Genomic DNA, 20,153 nt, shown 5'->3' on the forward strand with positions numbered 1-20,153 from the left:
TAGGAGTTACTATGGAAGGAAGCTTGCATATGCCATTAGATCAAAGGGAAATGACTTTGTTGAATGGTGGGATTGGCCCAAGGGACTAAGTATGTCATTTTTGATCATATGCCTCATTCTTTTCCACAGGTGAATTTGGTGAAGTATGTAGTGGACGATTGAAAATGCCAGGCAAGAGAGAGATCTGTGTTGCCATCAAGACCCTAAAAGCTGGCTATACTGATAAACAGAGACGAGATTTCCTGAGTGAAGCAAGCATCATGGGCCAGTTTGATCACCCGAACATCATCCACTTGGAGGGAGTTGTTACAAAATGTAGGTGCAGTGAACGGACTGTGCATAAATGCTGTATACGTTCATCTAGAAATGACAGATGGGACACTTTCTGAAAAATAACAAGGGAGAAGCCCTGGAACACAAGTCATTAATCTTTGTGGCAGATTCAAATGAGTTTACGGTGCAAATTGACATTCTATCCTTAGACAGCTTGTACTAAGATTTGCAGTGAAATTAATATCTAGGTCTATTTAGGCCAGGATATTTTCTGAAACTGTGACAGACTTGGCAGGGTGTCATGGGATAGGTGAAAACAGATGGCAAGGAATTCGATATTAAGCAGCAAAACAATTCCTTTTTGTCGTAAACCATATCTAAGGCTACCTGCCTGTGAAAGGATGAGATGTTATAAATGTTTGTGCACAAGAATTCCTTTCTTCCCTTGTGACTAATAAGCCGAGCTTCTCTAGATAAATGTGCAACAATTAAGCATTGCAATTCATCTGCAAGCATAGCAGTAACAGAAGAATATTTCTTTGTAAAAGCAGTTCTTAGAAATTGCTATTTAAATTTAGAGAATGTGTAACCTGACCTATTGTATCCTATTGCTTGATGCCCAGCAGACTGTACAGAACCATAATGAGCACATTTCCCCTTGTTCCTGCTTCTCTAATGGCTGTCCCTGAATAAAACATTAATCTCAACTAGATTTTGATAGGTATGATAAATGACAGTATTTAGTAAACAAAAAATAAAAAATGCAAATCAAGTCTCCAACCTTATTTCCAGAATTGATTCTAAGTTGTCACTTCAGCACTTCATGTTCTGACTTGAATATGAACCTGGTCTGCAGAGCTGAGACAGTGCCATGTTGTAACATACAGCCATCTTTCTACTCACTGTCCTGAAAGAAAAAAAGCTGCTATTAGCAGATTAATTGCATGAATAAGTTAAATTTTCTCTTGAGACTTACTGTGATAAAGTTAGTAATTGGGAATAAGAGTCTGCTGTGGTATTGAGCTGGGTAGACCTGCGTAACCCAGCAGGAGTTTGGCACTCCAGAACTGAGGTAGTGAGAATGTGGGGGAGGAGAGAAGGAGAGCCAGATTAGTCACATTCCTGGATCCGCTTGCTATCCGGTGACTGAGTTTGTAAATATAAGGTGCGGACAATATTGTTTTCTTTATACGTACTGTGGGTTACTAAGAACAAACTATATTCCGGAAGAACATAACTAGAATTTTTATTTAACAGTAAACAACAACCACGTTTTAACCCTACAAGTTTCTAGAATATTCTGTCATTTCTGTGCATGCTCAGAACTATGTCCAATCACATTCTTACACATGACACGTGGTATCACCGCATCTTACTTTCCTCAGAAAGAAAACAATTAGCAACATTAATCAAAACAAATGCATAATTTAACATGCCTCTGTCAGTTTCTCTGGGGGTTTACGTACACAAGTAGACCTTCTAAGTGGTTCACACTGTTCTTGTTTTTCATTGTTATTTTCATGTTTTGTCTGGCCTGCATCAGACTGGAAACTCTGAAGTTAGCTCTTTCTTGAGGTCTTTGAGAAGAAATCGCAGTTCATTCATTAATCGTATGATCTCTTTTTTATGCTGAGTCTTCATCATTTCAATAAAATTTCTCAATTCGTTCACTTGTGCTTTCACTTCTTCAATTGGATCCTGATTCTTGTCAGTCTTTGGCTTCAGATCAATATTGTACTGTACTGACAAGTCTGGTTTTGGTGGCAATGCATTGTCAGATGCTGTTAACAAAGGGATGGGTCTGGGAGCTTTCTTCATAACTTCTTTTACTTTTGCCGCGTTGGAATCAAATTCTGTTCTCTCTTGCTCTTTCATCGTCACTGTATTCTGACTCTCTGTCACTGTCCAGGACTAATACTCTTTTCACCAAATTCAGTCTCTCACAGGCAAATAGACCCAGTATTGACTGTACATTTTTTGGCACGACCACAAACGAAAGCGTGTGTACAGTATTTTTGTGTGATACTTTTGCCACACGTGTTCCTTTAACTGGAATGTCTGCACCTGAGTACCCAGTCACTTTTATATTTGTCTGATGTGACTTTGGTCTTGGCTTTAATGCATTAAACTCAGATTCCGCAAGGACATTTATTTGTGCTCCAGTATCCAGTTTAAACAGAATATTGTTTTGGTTCACTCACAATGGAATAGTCCAGCCATTCTTATTTTGTCTATTTTCACAAAGCTCATCTATATAAAACTTCTCACATTCATTTTCCAGCACTGCATTTACTTATTTTATTTTCTTTCTACTTCTGCAATAGCATGAAAAATGATTACTCTTACCATAGTTGTTGCACACTTTCCCGTACACTGGACACATTTCAGGTCGGTGCTGCCGCCCACAGCCATCACAGAGTTCTTTTTCTTTCAGATGACGTCTTGCTCTCCATCAGTTTGTTGTCGCTTCATTATTTTTTTGAATATGTTTACACTTTACAGCGTATTCACTGCCGTTCTCGATAAAAAGCTCTTTAGCCTGCGACATCACGGTCTCAGAAGCTTTACAGTGCCACAGCTTTTATCCAAATTCAAATCTTGTTCCAACAGTCTTTCTCTCAGACCATTATCCAGAATGCTGCAAACAATTCTGTCTTTAATGAGAGAGTCTGTAAGCTCTGAAAACTCGCATCTTTTACTGTGGTATCCCAATTCTGTAACAAATCAATTAATCATTTGACCAGCTTTCTGCTGACATGTAAAGAATTTATATCTGTCATACATCACATTGCACTTTGGTATACAAAATGCGTCAAATTTGTCCATTATTGCTTTGAAATATAAATTCTCACCATTTTCAAAAGTAAAGTGGTTATGTACCTCAATCGTGTTGTCCCCGATCACGTGGAGTAGAATTGCAGCTTTAATTTTCTCCGTTTTATTATCTGCTCTGATTGCCGTTACGTATATTTCAAAACGCAGTTTAAATTTTTTCCAGTTTTCAGCAATGTTTCCAGTCAGCTGAAGCATCGATGGGGGTTGCAACACCTCCATTTTTAAAGCTGTTAGCAAACAATGAAAAAGTTCGCACTTTTTTTCGGTTATCTTTGATTCGCCCATGTTTATGTAATGTATTATTCTTCCAGACCAACTGCTGACACCATGTTGTGTTCTTTATACGTACTGTGGGTTACTAAGAACAAACCATATTCTGGAAGAACATGACTAGAACTTTTATTTAACAGCAACCATGTTTTAACCATACAAGTTTCTAGAACATTCTGTTATTTTTGTGCATGCTCAGAACTCCGTCCAGTCATGTTCTTACATGTGACACGTGATATCACCACAGACAGGGTTACATTTATTGTGATGCCTCTCATTGTCAAATAGTCAGCGAGCAGACACCGGCCACTTCTGCACATGAAGAATAGATGTTTATGCTTGGGGTTACTGGTGTCCGTCTAACTAAATTCCAAGTGAACAATTTAGAGTTGAGATAGCTTACAGTGCAATTAAATAGAATCTTAAAATAATTAACTTCAGTAATATATCAGGAACTGCATGTATAAAATTAAACTCCATTTGATTTGGAATGTAGCAGGTTTTGCTTAGTGACTTCAGTGAACAACCACTGGCATCTAAATTTTTAATGCCTTATTCCCTATTGTAGTAGCACAGTTTTTACTGTTTGTACACTTGTTAAATTGACAGTCAGAGATCAGCAACCCGGTACATTCTTACCTGATTCTCTTCCATGTTTTATTATGAGTGCCAGAGTGGAAAATAGCCTGTGAACAGATACTGCTTGGAGACGGACCTGTGAATTCAATTTGTGGCAACATGTCACGTCCTAAAAAGGTGCAATTATGATCCCGAGAGTCAGGAAAGACGAACTTCTTTCAAGCAGCTAAACTCTAGAGACATTCTCTAAATTACACAAGACCTTGCAAATATATAACTAGTAAGGGTTAATCTGACAGATGGTGTCCAACATGTTATTCAATAAATCATCCAGACTTCTATGCATCTAGGGCATAGATTGTGGCATTTTTAATTAAATTAGATCTATCATGATAAATGAAGGTACAGCCAATGTAATTCTCTGTATCTCATTTTCATCTCATTAATGGAAATGTTTGGCAAATAATTCTGTTTTGTTTGAAACTCTAGGTAAACCAGTAATGATCATAACTGAATACATGGAAAATGGATCCTTGGATGCATTCCTCAGGGTAAGTCATTGTCAGGCTCTGAAGAAAATGCATTTTTTTTTGGGAAAGAGACTCTTTCTAAGATGTAGTCCTGCTCTATTGTAGAAGTGAACATGATTTGTGTTGTTTACAGAAGAATGACGGCCAGTTCACCGTTATTCAGCTTGTGGGAATGCTGCGAGGAATTGGCTCAGGAATGAAGTACCTCTCTGATATGAGCTATGTGCACCGAGATTTGGCTGCTCGGAATATTCTTGTGAACAGTAATTTAGTCTGCAAAGTTTCTGACTTTGGCATGTCCCGAGTTCTCGAAGATGATCCAGAGGCAGCGTACACCACACGGGTAAGGCCACACTCACCTAACTCAACAATTGGATCTTTGTGCTGGAAGCCAGGGTAAGATGATCAAATAACCAGAGGCAACACAACAAACTTTTGCCTTCTAACTGATGATCAAATTCTTGTTTACAGGGCGGAAAGATCCCAATCAGGTGGACAGCACCTGAAGCAATTGCTTATCGCAAGTTTACCTCAGCAAGTGATGTTTGGAGTTATGGGATTGTGATGTGGGAAGTTATGTCCTATGGAGAGCGGCCTTATTGGGATATGTCCAATCAAGATGTAAGTTTGCTTAATTTGAGTCTACTATTTTTTTTAGGATGAAAGGTTGGAAGCTGTCTCCCATTGGTGCTGCACTAATAAGACATACTGATTTGAAAATTTGTTTTGTTCCAAACAGTTGGTCATCATAAGTTGAACATATTGAGACAGTAAAACAGATATTCCTGCAAATATAACATACAGATGACCAGGCAGTATTGTGGAGTGGCATATCCATCTCCACAAACACACCTCACTGATGTCTCGTCTAAAGCAGCAGTTTCAGGATGACTCAGAAGCAGCAGGTGGAGGACTTTCTGAAAAGAATGGAAGTCCTGTTCTTGTGGGGGTAGGAATTTACTTTGTCCTTCCATCCCTCTCTCCTATAGCAGATGCCTCGTGTTTATTTATTTATTGAAATAGAGCATGGAATAGGCCCTTCTGGCCATTCAAGCTGCGTCGCCCAGCAATCCCCTGATTTAATCCTAGCCTAATCACAGGACAATTTACAATGACCAATTAACCTACCAATCTCTGGACTGTGGGAGGAAACCCTCGCGGTCACGGGGAGAACATACAAGCTCCTTACAGGCAGTGGTGGGAATTGAACCCAAGTCACCTGTTCTGTAAAGCATTGTGCTAACCATTATGCTACTGTGCTGTCCAAGGAGCTTTCTCCCCTTTCCCCTTGCAAGATTAGCCCCCAGCAAACATTCCCACTCTTCTGGTGACTCCTAAAACAAGATCCAAACCATAGACCACACTTTTTTAGGCAAACCATCAAAAAATGTTCAACCAAATCTTAAATGTATATAACTGAAGTCCTAACGAAGTGTCTCAGAAACTCCTGGGGTCTGTTCCAAAAGCCCTCACCATAGCAAAAGACTTATACGCTTTTAAGTAACACTCAGCATTTTCTAATGGCCTGTTGGTCCTCAAAACTTGAACATATTGAGGCATTAAAACAGATATTCCTACCAACCAGTTGGATGTTCTCCACATCTCAGGTCTAGTCTGGTCACTAAATGAAAATCGTTTCCTTAAGCGCTTCCAGAAAATGTGATGAGAAACAACTCTCTAACAATGCTTTAGCTGGCGTCTTTGTGTTTAAGCTGCAACTCCTTTACTAAATTGGTAACTTATGCTAAACATAAGCAAAAAAAAATCAGCATTTTGTTGTGATACCTGATCTGTTCTACCCCTGCTACTCTTCAACAAAACATCATAGGAAATCACTCCAATAAAATGTGATCATTTGGTTCCTTTGGATGTGTTTTTTTTAAAGGAGCTACACCCTTTCCATGACAACTAAACAGCAAGGAAAAGCAGACATTCTGGTGATATGCACCCATTGGCTGAGGTAGCTCAACGACGAGAAAACCTGTAGATGCAGTAAATCCAAGCAAGGCACGCAAAATGTCCTGATGAAGGGCCTCAGCCCCCAACGTCAACTCTTTACTCTTTACCATAGATGCTGCCTGGCCTGTTGAGTTCCTGCAGCATTTTGTGTGTGTGTGTGGCTGAGGTAGCTTTTCACTTCAGCCAGTTTCCTTAACCTGTGCCTCAAAATGTTTAATGTAATAGTTTCCTAAATCAAACAGGTATTTACTTCCAAGACATAAGACACCGCAGATGCCGTAAACCTGAGGCACTAACAATCGGCAAGAGCAGGAGTCGGCAACCTTTACCACTGAAAGAGCCATTTGGACCCGTTTGCCACAGAAAAGAAAACACTGGGAGTCACAAAACCCGTTTGACATTTAAAATGAAATAACACTGCATACAACGTTTTTTTTGCCTTTATGCTATGTATAAACAAACTATAATGTGTTGCATTTATGAAATCGACGAACTCCTGCAGAGAAAACGAAATTACATTTCTGCGTGCAACTTTTAAGTAAAATACTCAATGTCTATTTGAGTCCTTATGAAAAACGCCGAATTGTCCACCAGCAGCAAACCAAAAGTAACATCAGCCAACTGTCAACCTGAAAAATAAAAGGACTATTTCACTGAACAATGAAAAAATATGAATATACGTAAAATAATAGGCAATTAAAATATTTATCATACTTGGTTAATGGGATTTCTGCTCCTGGACCTCAGCGCACAGCATCTGCACATCAGGGCTGTATGATGTCACCTTCATCTTTACACAGGATCGCAAGCTGTCATCTGTGAGGCGAGCGCGATGTTTGTTTTTAATAAAGTTCATGTTGGAGAACACCTGCTCACATACATATGTGGATCCAAAGATCGACAGGACTCCAAGCGCATACTTTTTAATGTTTATATAAATGTCGGGGATAGCATTCCATGTTTCGAACACAAGTTTGTCCGGTTTGGGGAGGTTTTCAATATCACTCCATTTGTGATTCTGAGCAAGAACGGCCTTCTGACGGGCAACATCTTCAAGGTCTGCTGTCAAGCATCTAAACTTGGACACTCATATGTCTTTGTCGGCTATGTCGGCCAGTTCCATCTCAAGATCAGATTGACTCACACCTGCCAATGCAGTCGTATTCAGTAGGGATGGATCGATGCTTAGGGGAGTGACCGGGAAGGATAATGTGTTTTTTCCCTCTCTGAACTCACAGAAGCGTTTCCCAAACAATGTTTGCATTGCGATGATTGCAGAATGTAAACACTCCGAATTTATCATGTCGTGAGCTTGTTTGAACTCTCTCAAATTGGGGAAGTGAGACAATGTGCCTTTCTGTAAATCTCTGGCAAGCACTGTCAACTTTCGCTCGAATGCCAAAACATCCTCCAACATGTGCAGGGCTGTGCATCCTTTCCCCTGAAGAGCTATGTTCAGCCTACATTGGATCGAAAAATTAAAGAAATCGCGCACTGGCGGGTGTCAGGCATTGGCAGTGGTGATGTATATTAATAGCGACAAAAAACACGTTTTATTTAGATTGTACAAGTTCACCATAATCTTCAAATTTAGAATTACATTTCATAAACTAACAAACTAACATAAAATACATTTTAATTAAATACTCATCATTTATTTTCCAAAGCCACAGGGAGCCGCAGCACAGAGATGAAAGAGGCGCATGCGGCTCCGGAGCCACAGGTTGCCAACCCCTGGGCTAGAGGAACTCGTTAGGTCAAGTAGCATTTATGGAATAAAACAAGTTGTCAATGTTTTTGGTTGAAATAATGTACTCAACCCAAAACCTCAACAATTTAAAATCTCCCACCAAAGTACAGTAGGTAGCATAGTTCTAAGGGTAACACTATTACAGCACCAACAAGTCAGGTTCAATTCCCACTGCTGTCCATAAGTTCTCCTTGTGACTGTATGAATTACCTCGGGTGCTCCCATGTTCCAAAGATGGGTTAGTAGCTTAATTGGTCACATGAATGTAACTAGGCAACATGGGTGCATTGGGCCGGAAGGGCCTGTTACTGTGCTGCATCTCAAATAAAATATTGCTCACCTCGTTAAGTTCCTCCAGCAGATTGTTTGTTACTTCTAGGTATTCGTTATCATTTGAAAAGGTATTATGGATTTTCTTTACTGTTACTAGTAGAGTGTGTCAGATGCTAATAGCATGTTTCACAACTTTTTTTTCTCCTAAATTGTTAGATTTATGCTCTCTGGTTAATTATTCAATGGAAATGCTTCTTATTTCAGTCACGGAATGGACAAAAACAGTAAGTGTGTGGGATTCAGTCACAAGAGCAGGAAAGGCTTCGTGTTATCCACTGGTGTGTGCTGTGCTTGTGAATTGATGTAAGCCGGCAAGGATCAGTCCTCTGGAATTGTTTCCTTCAGCTTTTTGGCTGTCAACCTGCTCTTTCTTCATTGCCCTCCATAAATCCGGCTACCTTTAGTTACCATGGCGGTGGGCGATGGTGGGGAAAGGGTCCTGGTCTGTGGCTACATGTGATTAGGTGAGATACCGCACTAATCTGTTGGTGCTCATTTTGCACGTGTATAGTCTTCAGAAAAATAGGTACAAGAAGAGCAAACACATCCTAGAGTGGACAATTTAACACTGATAACTTCTTTACATCTGAAATGAACCAGTTTGTGTGGAAGCAAGTTAGAATGTCAGTACAAGGTCAGAAAAAATGATTTAAACCAAATGAATTTGTTTGCCATAGAGAGCAATAAATATTCCTCAGACTGTTTCAAGGGACGGAGGGTTTACCATCTGAGGGAGCACCGAATAGACAGGCCTGTCTGTATTCTTTGGAGAACTCCGAAGAATTAAAGACGATCTCACTGGGAGTTACAAAATTGTTACAGGACCCGACAGGCTAGATACAGAAACAATTCTTCCTTAGCTGTAATGTCTTGAACCAGCGATTACACTCTCAGAATGAGGGACAGGTATTTTAAGATTGAGGCAGGGAGCGATTTCTTCATACAGCAGGTGGTGCTGCTTTGTAATGTTATACCCAAAGTTTTGTCGCTGGGTTCATTCAAAACAGAGATCAATAAACTTTCTGGATATCAAGATATGGAGATTTTGCAGGAAATCAGAACTAAGGCAGGTGGTCAGCCAGAATCTTGGAGCAGACTTGAAGGGCCAGAACGTCTGAACCACTCATTAAAAATTTGTTACTATTGCAGGTGATTAAAGCGATAGAGGAAGGTTACCGATTGCCACCTCCCATGGATTGCCCAGTCTCCCTTCATCAGTTAATGCTGGACTGCTGGCAAAAGGAACGCAATGACAGGCCCAAATTTGTGCAGATTGTCAACATATTGGACAAGCTGATTCGAAATCCAAGCAGCTTAAAAAGAACAGCAGTGAATGAGAATACAAGGTCAGTGTTATAAAGTGTTACATGTAAAGATAGATCTTAAGATTTTTCTCTGCAAATCACTTACTGAATTTCAATTTGGTAATTTTCACTTTCAATTGCTTATTTCTAATTATACTACATCTAATGAATTAAAATATTCAGCTGATGATTCTGATCAAGGTAACCAAGATGGTAGTTCTTACTGTTTCTGCCACAAAATTAAAATGAATGCAAACTTTGTTTTCACTCTCAAACTCCTCAAACCTCATTTTGGTTTAGCCTTCTTCTCTTGACTCTGAATGAAGCGTGTGGGATTTAGTCCTTTTTCAGAGGCCTAAGTCCCAGAAAATTCAGTTTGCTCCCTGAAATAGATGTAAGGATTCCAGGATATTCTTTGGAAAAGGCCAGGGAAATTATTCAATTGTTACACCTTAGGCAATGTTGTTAAAACAGGTCGTCTTCATAATGACATTACTGTTCATGTGAACTTACTATGTGCAGATTGACTGAATTTCTCTCCAATTTTCAGAGAAAAATACTTAAGTACGTTGATTATGAAGGACATTGAAACACCCTGCTTAATACATTTCAGTCCTTCAAAATCTGTCAGATTAAATATTTAATTCTTTAAAATAGTCCTTAATTAAAGAATATAACAATTAAAAATGAGATTCAACATTTAATTACCGGTAGTATGGGGCAGTTGTCCTATATCAAATGTTTTAGTATTATTTAATTATTTTATACGCAATGAAATGATTGCGGTGATTACCAACATAATGGATGTCTTTACAAATCATAAATTCACTGAGAGAAATACCACAGGGTTCTTTGCTGATGCTATTACAGATACTTCTAGATATGATTGACCTTTGCATGAGTTCAATTGGTAATAACTACCTTGGGGCTATTCTGGCATCTTCCCCCTTGCTGTCTCGTCCCAATGAATGGTCTTGGCCCAGAACATCGACGGTTTATTCATTTTCATAGATGCTTCCTGACTTGCTGAGTTCTTTCAGCATTTTGTGTGGGTTACTTTGGGGCTATTAGTTGGCACATCTTTTTTCATATTGATTTAAATGTGTCAGACTAGGGGCTCACAATGTACCCATACAATGCAGGTTAATCATTCAAAAGGGCTGAAGGAGGTCTTCAGGTGAACATTAAGACAATTGCTGTACTGTATTCAGCTAAATTACTGTTTGCCTCAGAGGCCCTACACTCTGCGTAACAATAAATGAGCAGGATGTTATCAATATAAACACAAATTTTATGCTTTCTTTCCTCATTAATCATTATTAAGCCATTCTGAAAGAGGTTATGGGAAGGAAGGTGCCTGTTGGGCTAGCAGATTATAAAATTAACTTGTAATGCTCAGTTTAATAAGATTTCTATAATTTATTTTCCAGTATTATTAGTTGAAAGCCCTGACTTCCAGTTCTTTGTAATCAAGAGTACATCAAAGAATATAATACTGATGATTACTGTTACTAAAGTTTTAAGACATAATGTAACAAAAAGGGGAATTATGTTTAACAGAGAAGCTAAATAGATGTTAATTTTAGAGACTGTTTTTGGAATTCCTAGCACTGCCATCTATAAAAAGCAAACCTGTGGAATCTGTCTGCACTTTTTCAGGTTATTTGTTGAGGTTGAGGTTGATTTGGTTTGTGGGTTGAGGTGAATGATGAGGTTCATGGAGGAACTGTAGACTCTTCCGTGGAAGGTGGTGGACTCCTTCGCTAGTTAAGCAGGAGATCTGTATGCTCCCGGTGCTTGACTCAGGCTGTGAGTGTGACATGGAGCTCACTGAATATTCCAAATAAATTTTATATTCTATGATTGCTATCAGAACCAAGCACTTTGCCAGCTTTTTGGGAAATAAAAGAGCATATCAGCGCTGTCTGCATAAATTGGCAAATTACTTCAGAATTTAACAAATCCTACATATTAATACAACTTCTCCACTCAATAGTATATAACGTAGACGTATTGGGTAGTAAAGTCCTTTCTCAAACCATTATATATCATGATTTATTTTAAAAATATATTAATTTTCTTTCCCCATAGACCCTCCACTGCTTTGTTAGACCCAGGCACACCTGACTTCTCTGCTTTGGATTCTGTTGATGACTGGCTTCAAGTTATTAAGATGGATAGATACAAAGATAACTTTACAGCAGCAGGCTACACCTCTCTAGAGTCTGTAGTACACATGAACCAAGAGTAAGTACCAACACTTGTATGGTGATTGGAATGAAATGTGTATTTGCCATGAGAGTTTCAATACATTTTAAATGCTGCACCAAATATTTGAAGACAGAAGAACTACACCACCTGATGGATGGCTGTAAAGGAAGTCACACACTAACTACTTTTGAGTAGCTCTCATAGTGGGTGGGCATCGTTACTGATATAGTAAGCTGCTGAGTTTCTGCTGGAGTAAAATATACACAGGAGGATCTCTATGTAACTGTTTATAGTTGAACTTGATAATAGAAAGGGAAGTCATATTCCTCAACAGTAATTTGCTTGAACTTAATCAGAAAGTACAGGGACTTGGATAACATCTTAAATGAACTTAAGTCATCCAAAAACACTCTTTGAATTGTTGACAGTCTTGTAATCTAGGCAAATGTGGCATCTAATTTACATACATGGTTCCACAAGCATCAGTGAGATACATGACCAATTTGTCTGCTTCATGTGGTGCAGCTTGAATGTTAAATATTTGCCCAAGAAACAAAAGGATTTCTTTGGCTCTTATCAGAATCAAGTTTAATTTTACTGGCATATGTCATGAAATGTGTTGTCTTGCAGCAGGAGTAAATTGCAATATGTAATGATAGTTATAAATTACAATAAGTATACATAAAATATAAATTAAATAAATAGATAGTTATTGATCACAAAGGAAATTACATTGTCACAGTAGGATGACAAGTATACAAATATATGAAGAGAAGTAAGAAAGAGTAAAAAGTAAGTTACCTCAAACAATCTAACAGGAGGGGTCATCACTTCCCTGGCAACAGGTTGACTCATTATAGAGCCTAATGGCCGAGGGTAAGTGGTGCAAAAGAGAGGAAAAATATTACTGAGGTAATGTTCATGGGCTCATTGTCCATTCAGAAATCTGATGGTGGAGGGGAAGATATTCCTGAAACATTAAGTGTAAGTGTTCAGGCTCCTGTACCTCATTGATGGAGCAATGAGAAGAGGGCACGTTCTGGGTGATGGATGCCAACATCTTGAGGCATCGCATTTTGAAGGTGTCCTCAGCGCTGGGGAAGCTATTACAGAAGTATTACTATTGTCCAGGTGATTGAAGGTCGATTGGAGAGCCAGTAAGATTGCATCCACTGTAAACCTAGTATGGTATTCGGTTATTTTCACGGTATCTGTTACCTGGAAGGATAGGTTGAGCTTTGTTCAATATCAAATCTGAAAGACATGATTTATCAGTTGTACATCTCCATTACAACACAAAGTATCAGCTCAAATTAGTGTTCAAATATAGGATTCCCCTGCTATCCGAAGGTAGAGCGTTCCTATGAAACTCTTTGTAAGCCGAAATGTCATAAAGCGAAGAAGCAATTACCATTAGTTTATATAGGAAAAATTTTTGAGCTTTCTCAGACCCAAAAAAATAACCTACCAAATCAAACCAAATTACACATAAAACCTAAAATAACACTAACATATAGTAAAAGCAGAAATGATCTGATAAATATACAACCTATATAAAGTAGAAATATTGTATGTACGGTGTAGTTTCATTTATCAAAATTGGGAAGACAGTGAGCTAAAATCGATGTGGAGAAAAAAAATCGGCAAGTACATGCATTTGCACATACATGCTTACGCACATATAGGCATGTGCACACAACTGCTCACACAAGGCTTCACAGTCATGGTAGTCTTTCTCGGGGTAAACACACATAAAAAGCGGGGATCTTTTTTCGTAAACGTGAAAATTCTCTTTGGTTAGTGAAAACAGGTACTAATGTAAGTCTTTCATAACAGCGAGCTATCGTATAGCGAACATTCGAAAAACGGGGGCCCCCTGTACACAGATGGCTTCAGAAGACAAAGCACTACTGCTAATTGTAAACACGGTATTCTACAGCTGCTGGAAATCCAGAGTAACATACAAAATGCTGAAGGAGCTCAGCAGGTCAGGCGGCATCAATGGAAAGAAATAAACAGTCAACGTTTCAGGCCTAGACACTTCATCAGGACTTAGCACTATTACTAAGATAATTGTAGCACCCTGACTCAAATTTCTCCTTGCCACTGACCCCACCCCCTTCATGGGAAAGGAGCAACATTGAAGGCATTGATTGTCCTTGCTTGATGACTCCTGAACTGGAGCAAGTTAAATGTCAACCACATTCAAGGGTTAAGACTCGTATTATGGTCAATAGCAGGTAAAAGTGAGAGATTTCCTGCCATAAAAAGCAGTGATTAAAAGAAAGATGTTTTGGTATTAAATGACAATCTGGTGGTTTTATTGTTACCTATTTGAGTCTGGCTTTAATTCAGTATTTGAATTTAAATCCCCTATCTGCCACAGTGGAATTCAAACTCCATAGCTTATTCACTACATTACTATTATCATGGCTGGAGTATTGTCCAGTCCCCTTTCGCTCAGCCTGTGAGCCATGTGCTTACATTTCCAAGGTAAAAGGAATACAGATTCTGTCTTCAGTTGTTAATGGCATTTAGCATGTTGAATCCAAGTACATGGATTGTAGTTTCTACTTACTTAGTACTTCCAACCAAAAGACTGGAATTCATTACTATGGGATTAAAAAACAAAAGTGTATTGCTTGGATTTCCAGCAACTGCAGATTTTCTCTTGTTAGCAAAATGCCTTGTAAGTTTGCTGCAAATGGCAAAAACTGCCTAAAGGTAGAATCCTTCATGAGGACAATTTTACTGAAAATCTAAATGAAAATAAATGGCAGACCTGTAGAAAATTGCCATCTCCATGCACCTTCTGTTATATTAAGGAATATATAAAATGCTTTTCAAAGAACAATACATTGACTCTTGTCATTTACTGTTTGTTTCTATAGTGACCTGGTCCGCATTGGAATCACAACAATGGTGCACCAGAACAAGATCCTGAGCAGCGTCCAGGGAATGAGGGCCCAGGTGCAACAGATGCAGGGAAGAATGGTTCCTGTCTGAGCCATTTGAAAAACTCAATGAAATTAGTTTACCTCATTCATGCACTTTAACAGGAAAAGAACTGCACTTTTTACTTCATTGTTGCCCTTTGATATACGGATATTTTGTCAGTGATTTTGCCTGATTTGAGGACAGAATGCTGAACTTCATGACCATCGTATGACTTACAGAGACCTTCGCCCTGATAAGAGGAAACTGGATTAGATGTACAGTATATTTGTTTTTAAATTCCTGTTTCTCTTGGATGAACAATCACAAAGGAGCAAATCTATTAATACCATTACTCATACCACATTTCAGTGGTTTTTGAATAATCACTGGATTGAAGATTACTTTTCCCACGTGGCTTGCTAATGAAGGATTTTAAAAGCTGATTTGAAGCTCTCCAAGACATTCCTGCAGATACAATCTTGACTTGCAGTGCATTATGAATAACAATGCCCTTTCAATGACTGCATCATATGTGGAAATTTCTGTAAGCTGCCACTATGTTCTTCCAAAACTTTGCTGAATTGAGCAGGCAGACCTGAGGATTACAGTTGTGAAATATAGTGATTTAAACTGTCATGTAATTTAGAATGAGCCTAACAGAAATACAGTGGCATTTTCTTCCATCAGGAAGTGTCTAAATAGCTTTTTGGAATGGAGGACCATCAAATGTTGACTAAGGAAATACCAATTAGCAATGAAGTGAATTTATTGCAACCAATTACAAAAGATAATGAGGTAAAAATTACCTTGACAACTGAGTCATCACAAACATAATCTTGTTGGTGAATTTATTTCTAAACATTGATTCTTACATGGATTCTTAAAGGACAGGGTAACACATGAAGGTGCCTGAACATGCACAGTAACATCCAATCGCATTAGGCATCCTTTCCTTTCAACGTTGTGCCTTTTCCATGCATTGCATTTGTGCATACATATCAATCTGATGATACATGCTGTTGCAGAGCAGACTAGGTGTGTTTGGTCTGACTTGAGGGATATGTACAATTAGGTGCTACCCCTCAAAGTCATGTGCTAGGAGCCAGTTCAAGTAGTTTATCATTTAGAAGTATCTTCCATAGCTGCTCCAACTACTACTTTTACTGATCCTATCGTTGACCTCAGTGCTCAAGCCTGATCCTCAAGGAACCAATTAGTACCAACAACTTAAATTCTCTCACTCTCCCTTGTTCATGCCTTAGTTATATGAGAACCAGAACCTCTGCTTATTTCTCAGTGACAATCACTATGGAGGGAACAGTTATGAGGTTAATAATCATGCAAGACCTATTCTTGTATATAAAGCACCTTTTGTCTTATGCAGGGTAGAATTTTCAGTTGCACGTCCTTATGAAAATAAAACACACCACCCTTTTTATGTGCATTTCCTGCCACTGCCTGTGAGGAGTTTGTACCTTCTGCCCATGACCATGTGGGTTTTCTCTAGGTGTTCAGGTTCCCTCCCATTGTCCAAAGACATACTGGCTGGTAGGTTAATTGATGATTATCCATGCTTAGGGAGGATTAAATTGGGGGATTGTTGGGCTGCACAGCTCGAAGGTCCTAAGGGCCTATTCCACGCTGTATCTCAATAAATAAGATAATAAAATAAAAATTCCTAGGTGAGCTTATTGCTGTGACATCTTTCTGGATCCATTTATCTATCTAGTGTGAAGTTTGAAACGCATCCAACTTCCCTCTGATGAAGTTATTACATGTGCGGCCCACCAGCCATATGCTGCCTACAGCAGGAGGTGCTCAACTTCATCAAGAAAAGCAGGCCAGGCTGGCAGGTGAAGGTGGCCAGCTTGAACTAAGTTCTTTGTAAATAGCTTCTCAGAAACCACTAGAGCATCTGAAAACAGTCAGTCATTCTTAATTTAATGAAAATCATTGGAGCACTTAGTCCATTATATTTTTGCAAATTAAATGGGTCAGAATGGAACACAATTTTTTGTGCAATAATCATATCAATTCCCTTTTGTTCTTTTATGTAACTGTTAGATAATGAATTTTGACATTCCATTTGAAATTTTGTCTATTTATAAAATTTCTCTCCTTCCCTCCACCAAAAAAATAGAGAAATTAGATCATCCAAAACAACTGGCACGTAGAGGCCCCCTCCATTGGTCAGGGTTGACCATGGATATTACTGTCTGGCTGTCTACATTCAGTCCATACTCAAGCCAAGGCAAACTGGTGCATATTCATTGAATAAGTAAAGTAGTTCAAACAAATCCTGCTTTCAGGGCTTTTCTCCCATTGGAATATTCCTTTGGCATCTAGTATCACATTTAATAAGCCTTTCCTTAACTGAGTAACAACAGGCTCTTCAGTTGGTTGATAAGAGTTTGGGGTGGCACTGGAGGAGGGTGTTTTTCAAATAAATGATGATCAGAGATGGGTGGATTTTCTGCTTTCCAACTAAAGCAAGCATAAATTAATTGCCTCCTTGGGCTGAAGTAAATCACATGCCCCCCCCCCCCCCATTTATTTGGTTTAGTTTGTTTGGTTTTGTTGAAGCCAACTACTTATGTTTAAGGACAAAAATATTGGAGCAAGTATTTTGGCTTATTTACAACAGATTAATTCATGCTTAATTGGTTGCAAGAGTTGAATTTCAATTAAAAGCAAGTTATCACAGGAAGTGTAATATAGGTACTATTAGGTTAAATATTTGTAATTCCACATGGCGCAGCCAATCCTCAAACCCCAATTAAATCAAGGCTTATTGGACGGAGATCTTTTCCAGGAAGAAGGGAAGCCTACCTCAAGTTCCAGGACTCTAGTTATATCCTCCATGTATTTGTCCATGCCAGGCTGGATACTAAGCATTCTCAAAGTCTTAATGCATCTGATCTAAATAGACTACATCATGTTTAACAAATGAGATGACTTATTTCACCACCAGGGCCCTTAACAAAATACATAAACCTGGTGTATTAGCGGCTACAACTAGGAGTTACTATGTAAAATAAGTTCCCTTTAAAAGTTGATTACAATAGTGCTAAGATTTTTTAATGGAAAAGTACATCACATGGTATGAACCCATTGTGATTAAATGTAGTGACATTGATTGATGACAAACTGGGGATTAAATGTAGCTGATAAAATTGTTTCTTATGAACAATATTCTATAAAGATTGATTTGAAACAACGATTAGCCAAACAAAATTGATTTAATCTTTAAATATAATGTATAATCGTCATTATTGCATTATGCAAAAAATGCATTAATTATCCCTTGCTTTGCTTTAGAACTGAATGAACTGCCTAATAACCTCATGTAAGCACTGGGAACTCGGAACTAGGAACAACAATGAACATGGAAAATCCCACAGTAGCTATTCCCACGAAGATCAGATCCAAAGAAGGAACTCAGCTTCAAAAACACCAGCTTCAGACAAGCCCAAATTCAAAGCAAAAAAAAGAAAACTCTCAAGTGTACAAAGTTCAGCATCTGTTCTGGAAAATCACAAGTGGAATGTAGTGTGTAAGATAACTAAACATTGTGGACTTCTGCATGTCACTGCTACGCCTAATGTGACAACCTGTTCAAAATACTATTATTAGCTATTAAAAATGTATGGAATTTGTTATATAGGACCAGATCCCCAGACCTCTCACTGAGCTGTACATGTGTGTTTTATTGAAGTAGTTTTTTCAAATCGTGCCACTGTTGTTTGGTATACATTTGATCATGTCAAAAATTTCTCATTCAACACCTGGTCATTTTTCTTTCAGAACATTTTGGTAGAAATTTTAACAGCTTGGTGCACATTTCTGTTATAGTGTGTGACAATTATGACATAATTCTTTCAAAGTTATCGTAAACTGTAACTGATATTTTCATTTACATTTCACATTCTTCTGTCTTAAGCCGTAATTCTCTTAAATGCTAATTTTAAACAAATGACACAGATCTATTTTTTGTATTCCTGCTTGGACCTGATTGGATAAATACAAGACTGTGTGTGGTCTTCTGAATAAAAGTGTACAGCATATTTTAATTTAGTTCAAACTGGAATTCTTCTAACAGTCCAATACTTTACTTTATACCTTTGATGAGTTAGGCATAGATTTTTTTGTTGTTTTATTTTGTATTTTTTTTTATTTGAATTTTAGGTACATGTAACTTATGTCATTTATTTATGGTCTTGAGAATCTTTTGTACCTCGTTTGTACATTGTAAAATAATAGTAACAAAAACTGCACAGAAAGTGCATACAAAATAAAGTAGTTATAGCACAGTCTTTGTTTGGGAGAATGATTAATACTCAGTTATTGTTTTTAGTTTTCAGTTATTGTTCAATTAATTATTCAATTATTATTCAAGGTTCTTTGAAACCTTGCAATATGAGTGCTTATTCTAACCTGGGCCACAAATGGATGAGAAAGGCCTGGATGTTGTTCATTAAAATGAGAGAGAGGACACATCAGTACAAGAGATTAGCTGAACTCAAGAAAGTGATTATAGAAAAAACAATTGATGGATTAGTTAGATAGACAATGAGGAACATGTATATTAGCAGAGATTATTAGAGAATAGTCAGATACACATACAGCAATCATTTTCAATGATTAAAAGCTAATTCAAATTGAAATTGGAATCGCATTGGTCTGGTCACAACAGATGCAGTCTGCTACCTGAGGTGTCTGTCAGAACTCACATAATCAGATTAAGAATCGGTGACTGAGGAAGTGACAAGAAGCAGGCAGTATATCCTGGGTTCATCCACGGACCACATTTATGACCTACTAACAGCTTCCTGTTTCAAAGGCTTCTGAATAGTTTCATTTGACTATAGAAAGTTAAACAAGTAAAGCAGAGTGAATTAAAAATATTATTGCCTCCACATCCTTTGGCTGATGTAACACAGAGGAGCCAATCACAGAGGAATCGTGATTTCCACTGACCTAGATCTGATTAGAAGGACTGAAAGTTATTTCTAACTTTCTGCCTTGTTTCTTAATCGATGAACAATGCAAAGAGAAACATAAAATGAGAGCAAATGAGCCATTAAAACCTACAACATAAAATACTGAAAATCTCATAATTTACTGTAGCTGCTGGTATTTTAATGAAACAAGTAGACATTCCATTAAGCCAAA

General features: G+C 38.1%; 1 protein-coding gene across 1 annotated transcript in view; it reads left to right on the forward strand.

The window, feature by feature from the left end:
* LOC132379622 (ephrin type-A receptor 4) overlaps window positions 1–19,282 on the forward strand; it is a 126,232-nt gene extending 106,950 nt beyond the window's left edge. Inside the window, exons 11-18 of the mRNA XM_059947758.1 lie at window positions 130–315; window positions 4,447–4,508; window positions 4,621–4,830; window positions 4,959–5,108; window positions 9,679–9,875; window positions 11,925–12,080; window positions 14,936–15,776; window positions 18,300–19,282. Coding sequence (XP_059803741.1) covers window positions 130–315; window positions 4,447–4,508; window positions 4,621–4,830; window positions 4,959–5,108; window positions 9,679–9,875; window positions 11,925–12,080; window positions 14,936–15,050 — 1,076 coding nt within the window. The 3' untranslated portion in view covers window positions 15,051–15,776; window positions 18,300–19,282. The remainder of the gene's footprint in view (window positions 1–129; window positions 316–4,446; window positions 4,509–4,620; window positions 4,831–4,958; window positions 5,109–9,678; window positions 9,876–11,924; window positions 12,081–14,935; window positions 15,777–18,299) is intronic.
* The last annotated feature ends 871 nt before the right edge of the window (window positions 19,283–20,153 follow it).

The sequence above is a fragment of the Hypanus sabinus genome, chromosome 2 (assembly GCF_030144855.1).
Source record: "Hypanus sabinus isolate sHypSab1 chromosome 2, sHypSab1.hap1, whole genome shotgun sequence".
NCBI lineage: Eukaryota > Metazoa > Chordata > Chondrichthyes > Myliobatiformes > Dasyatidae > Hypanus > Hypanus sabinus.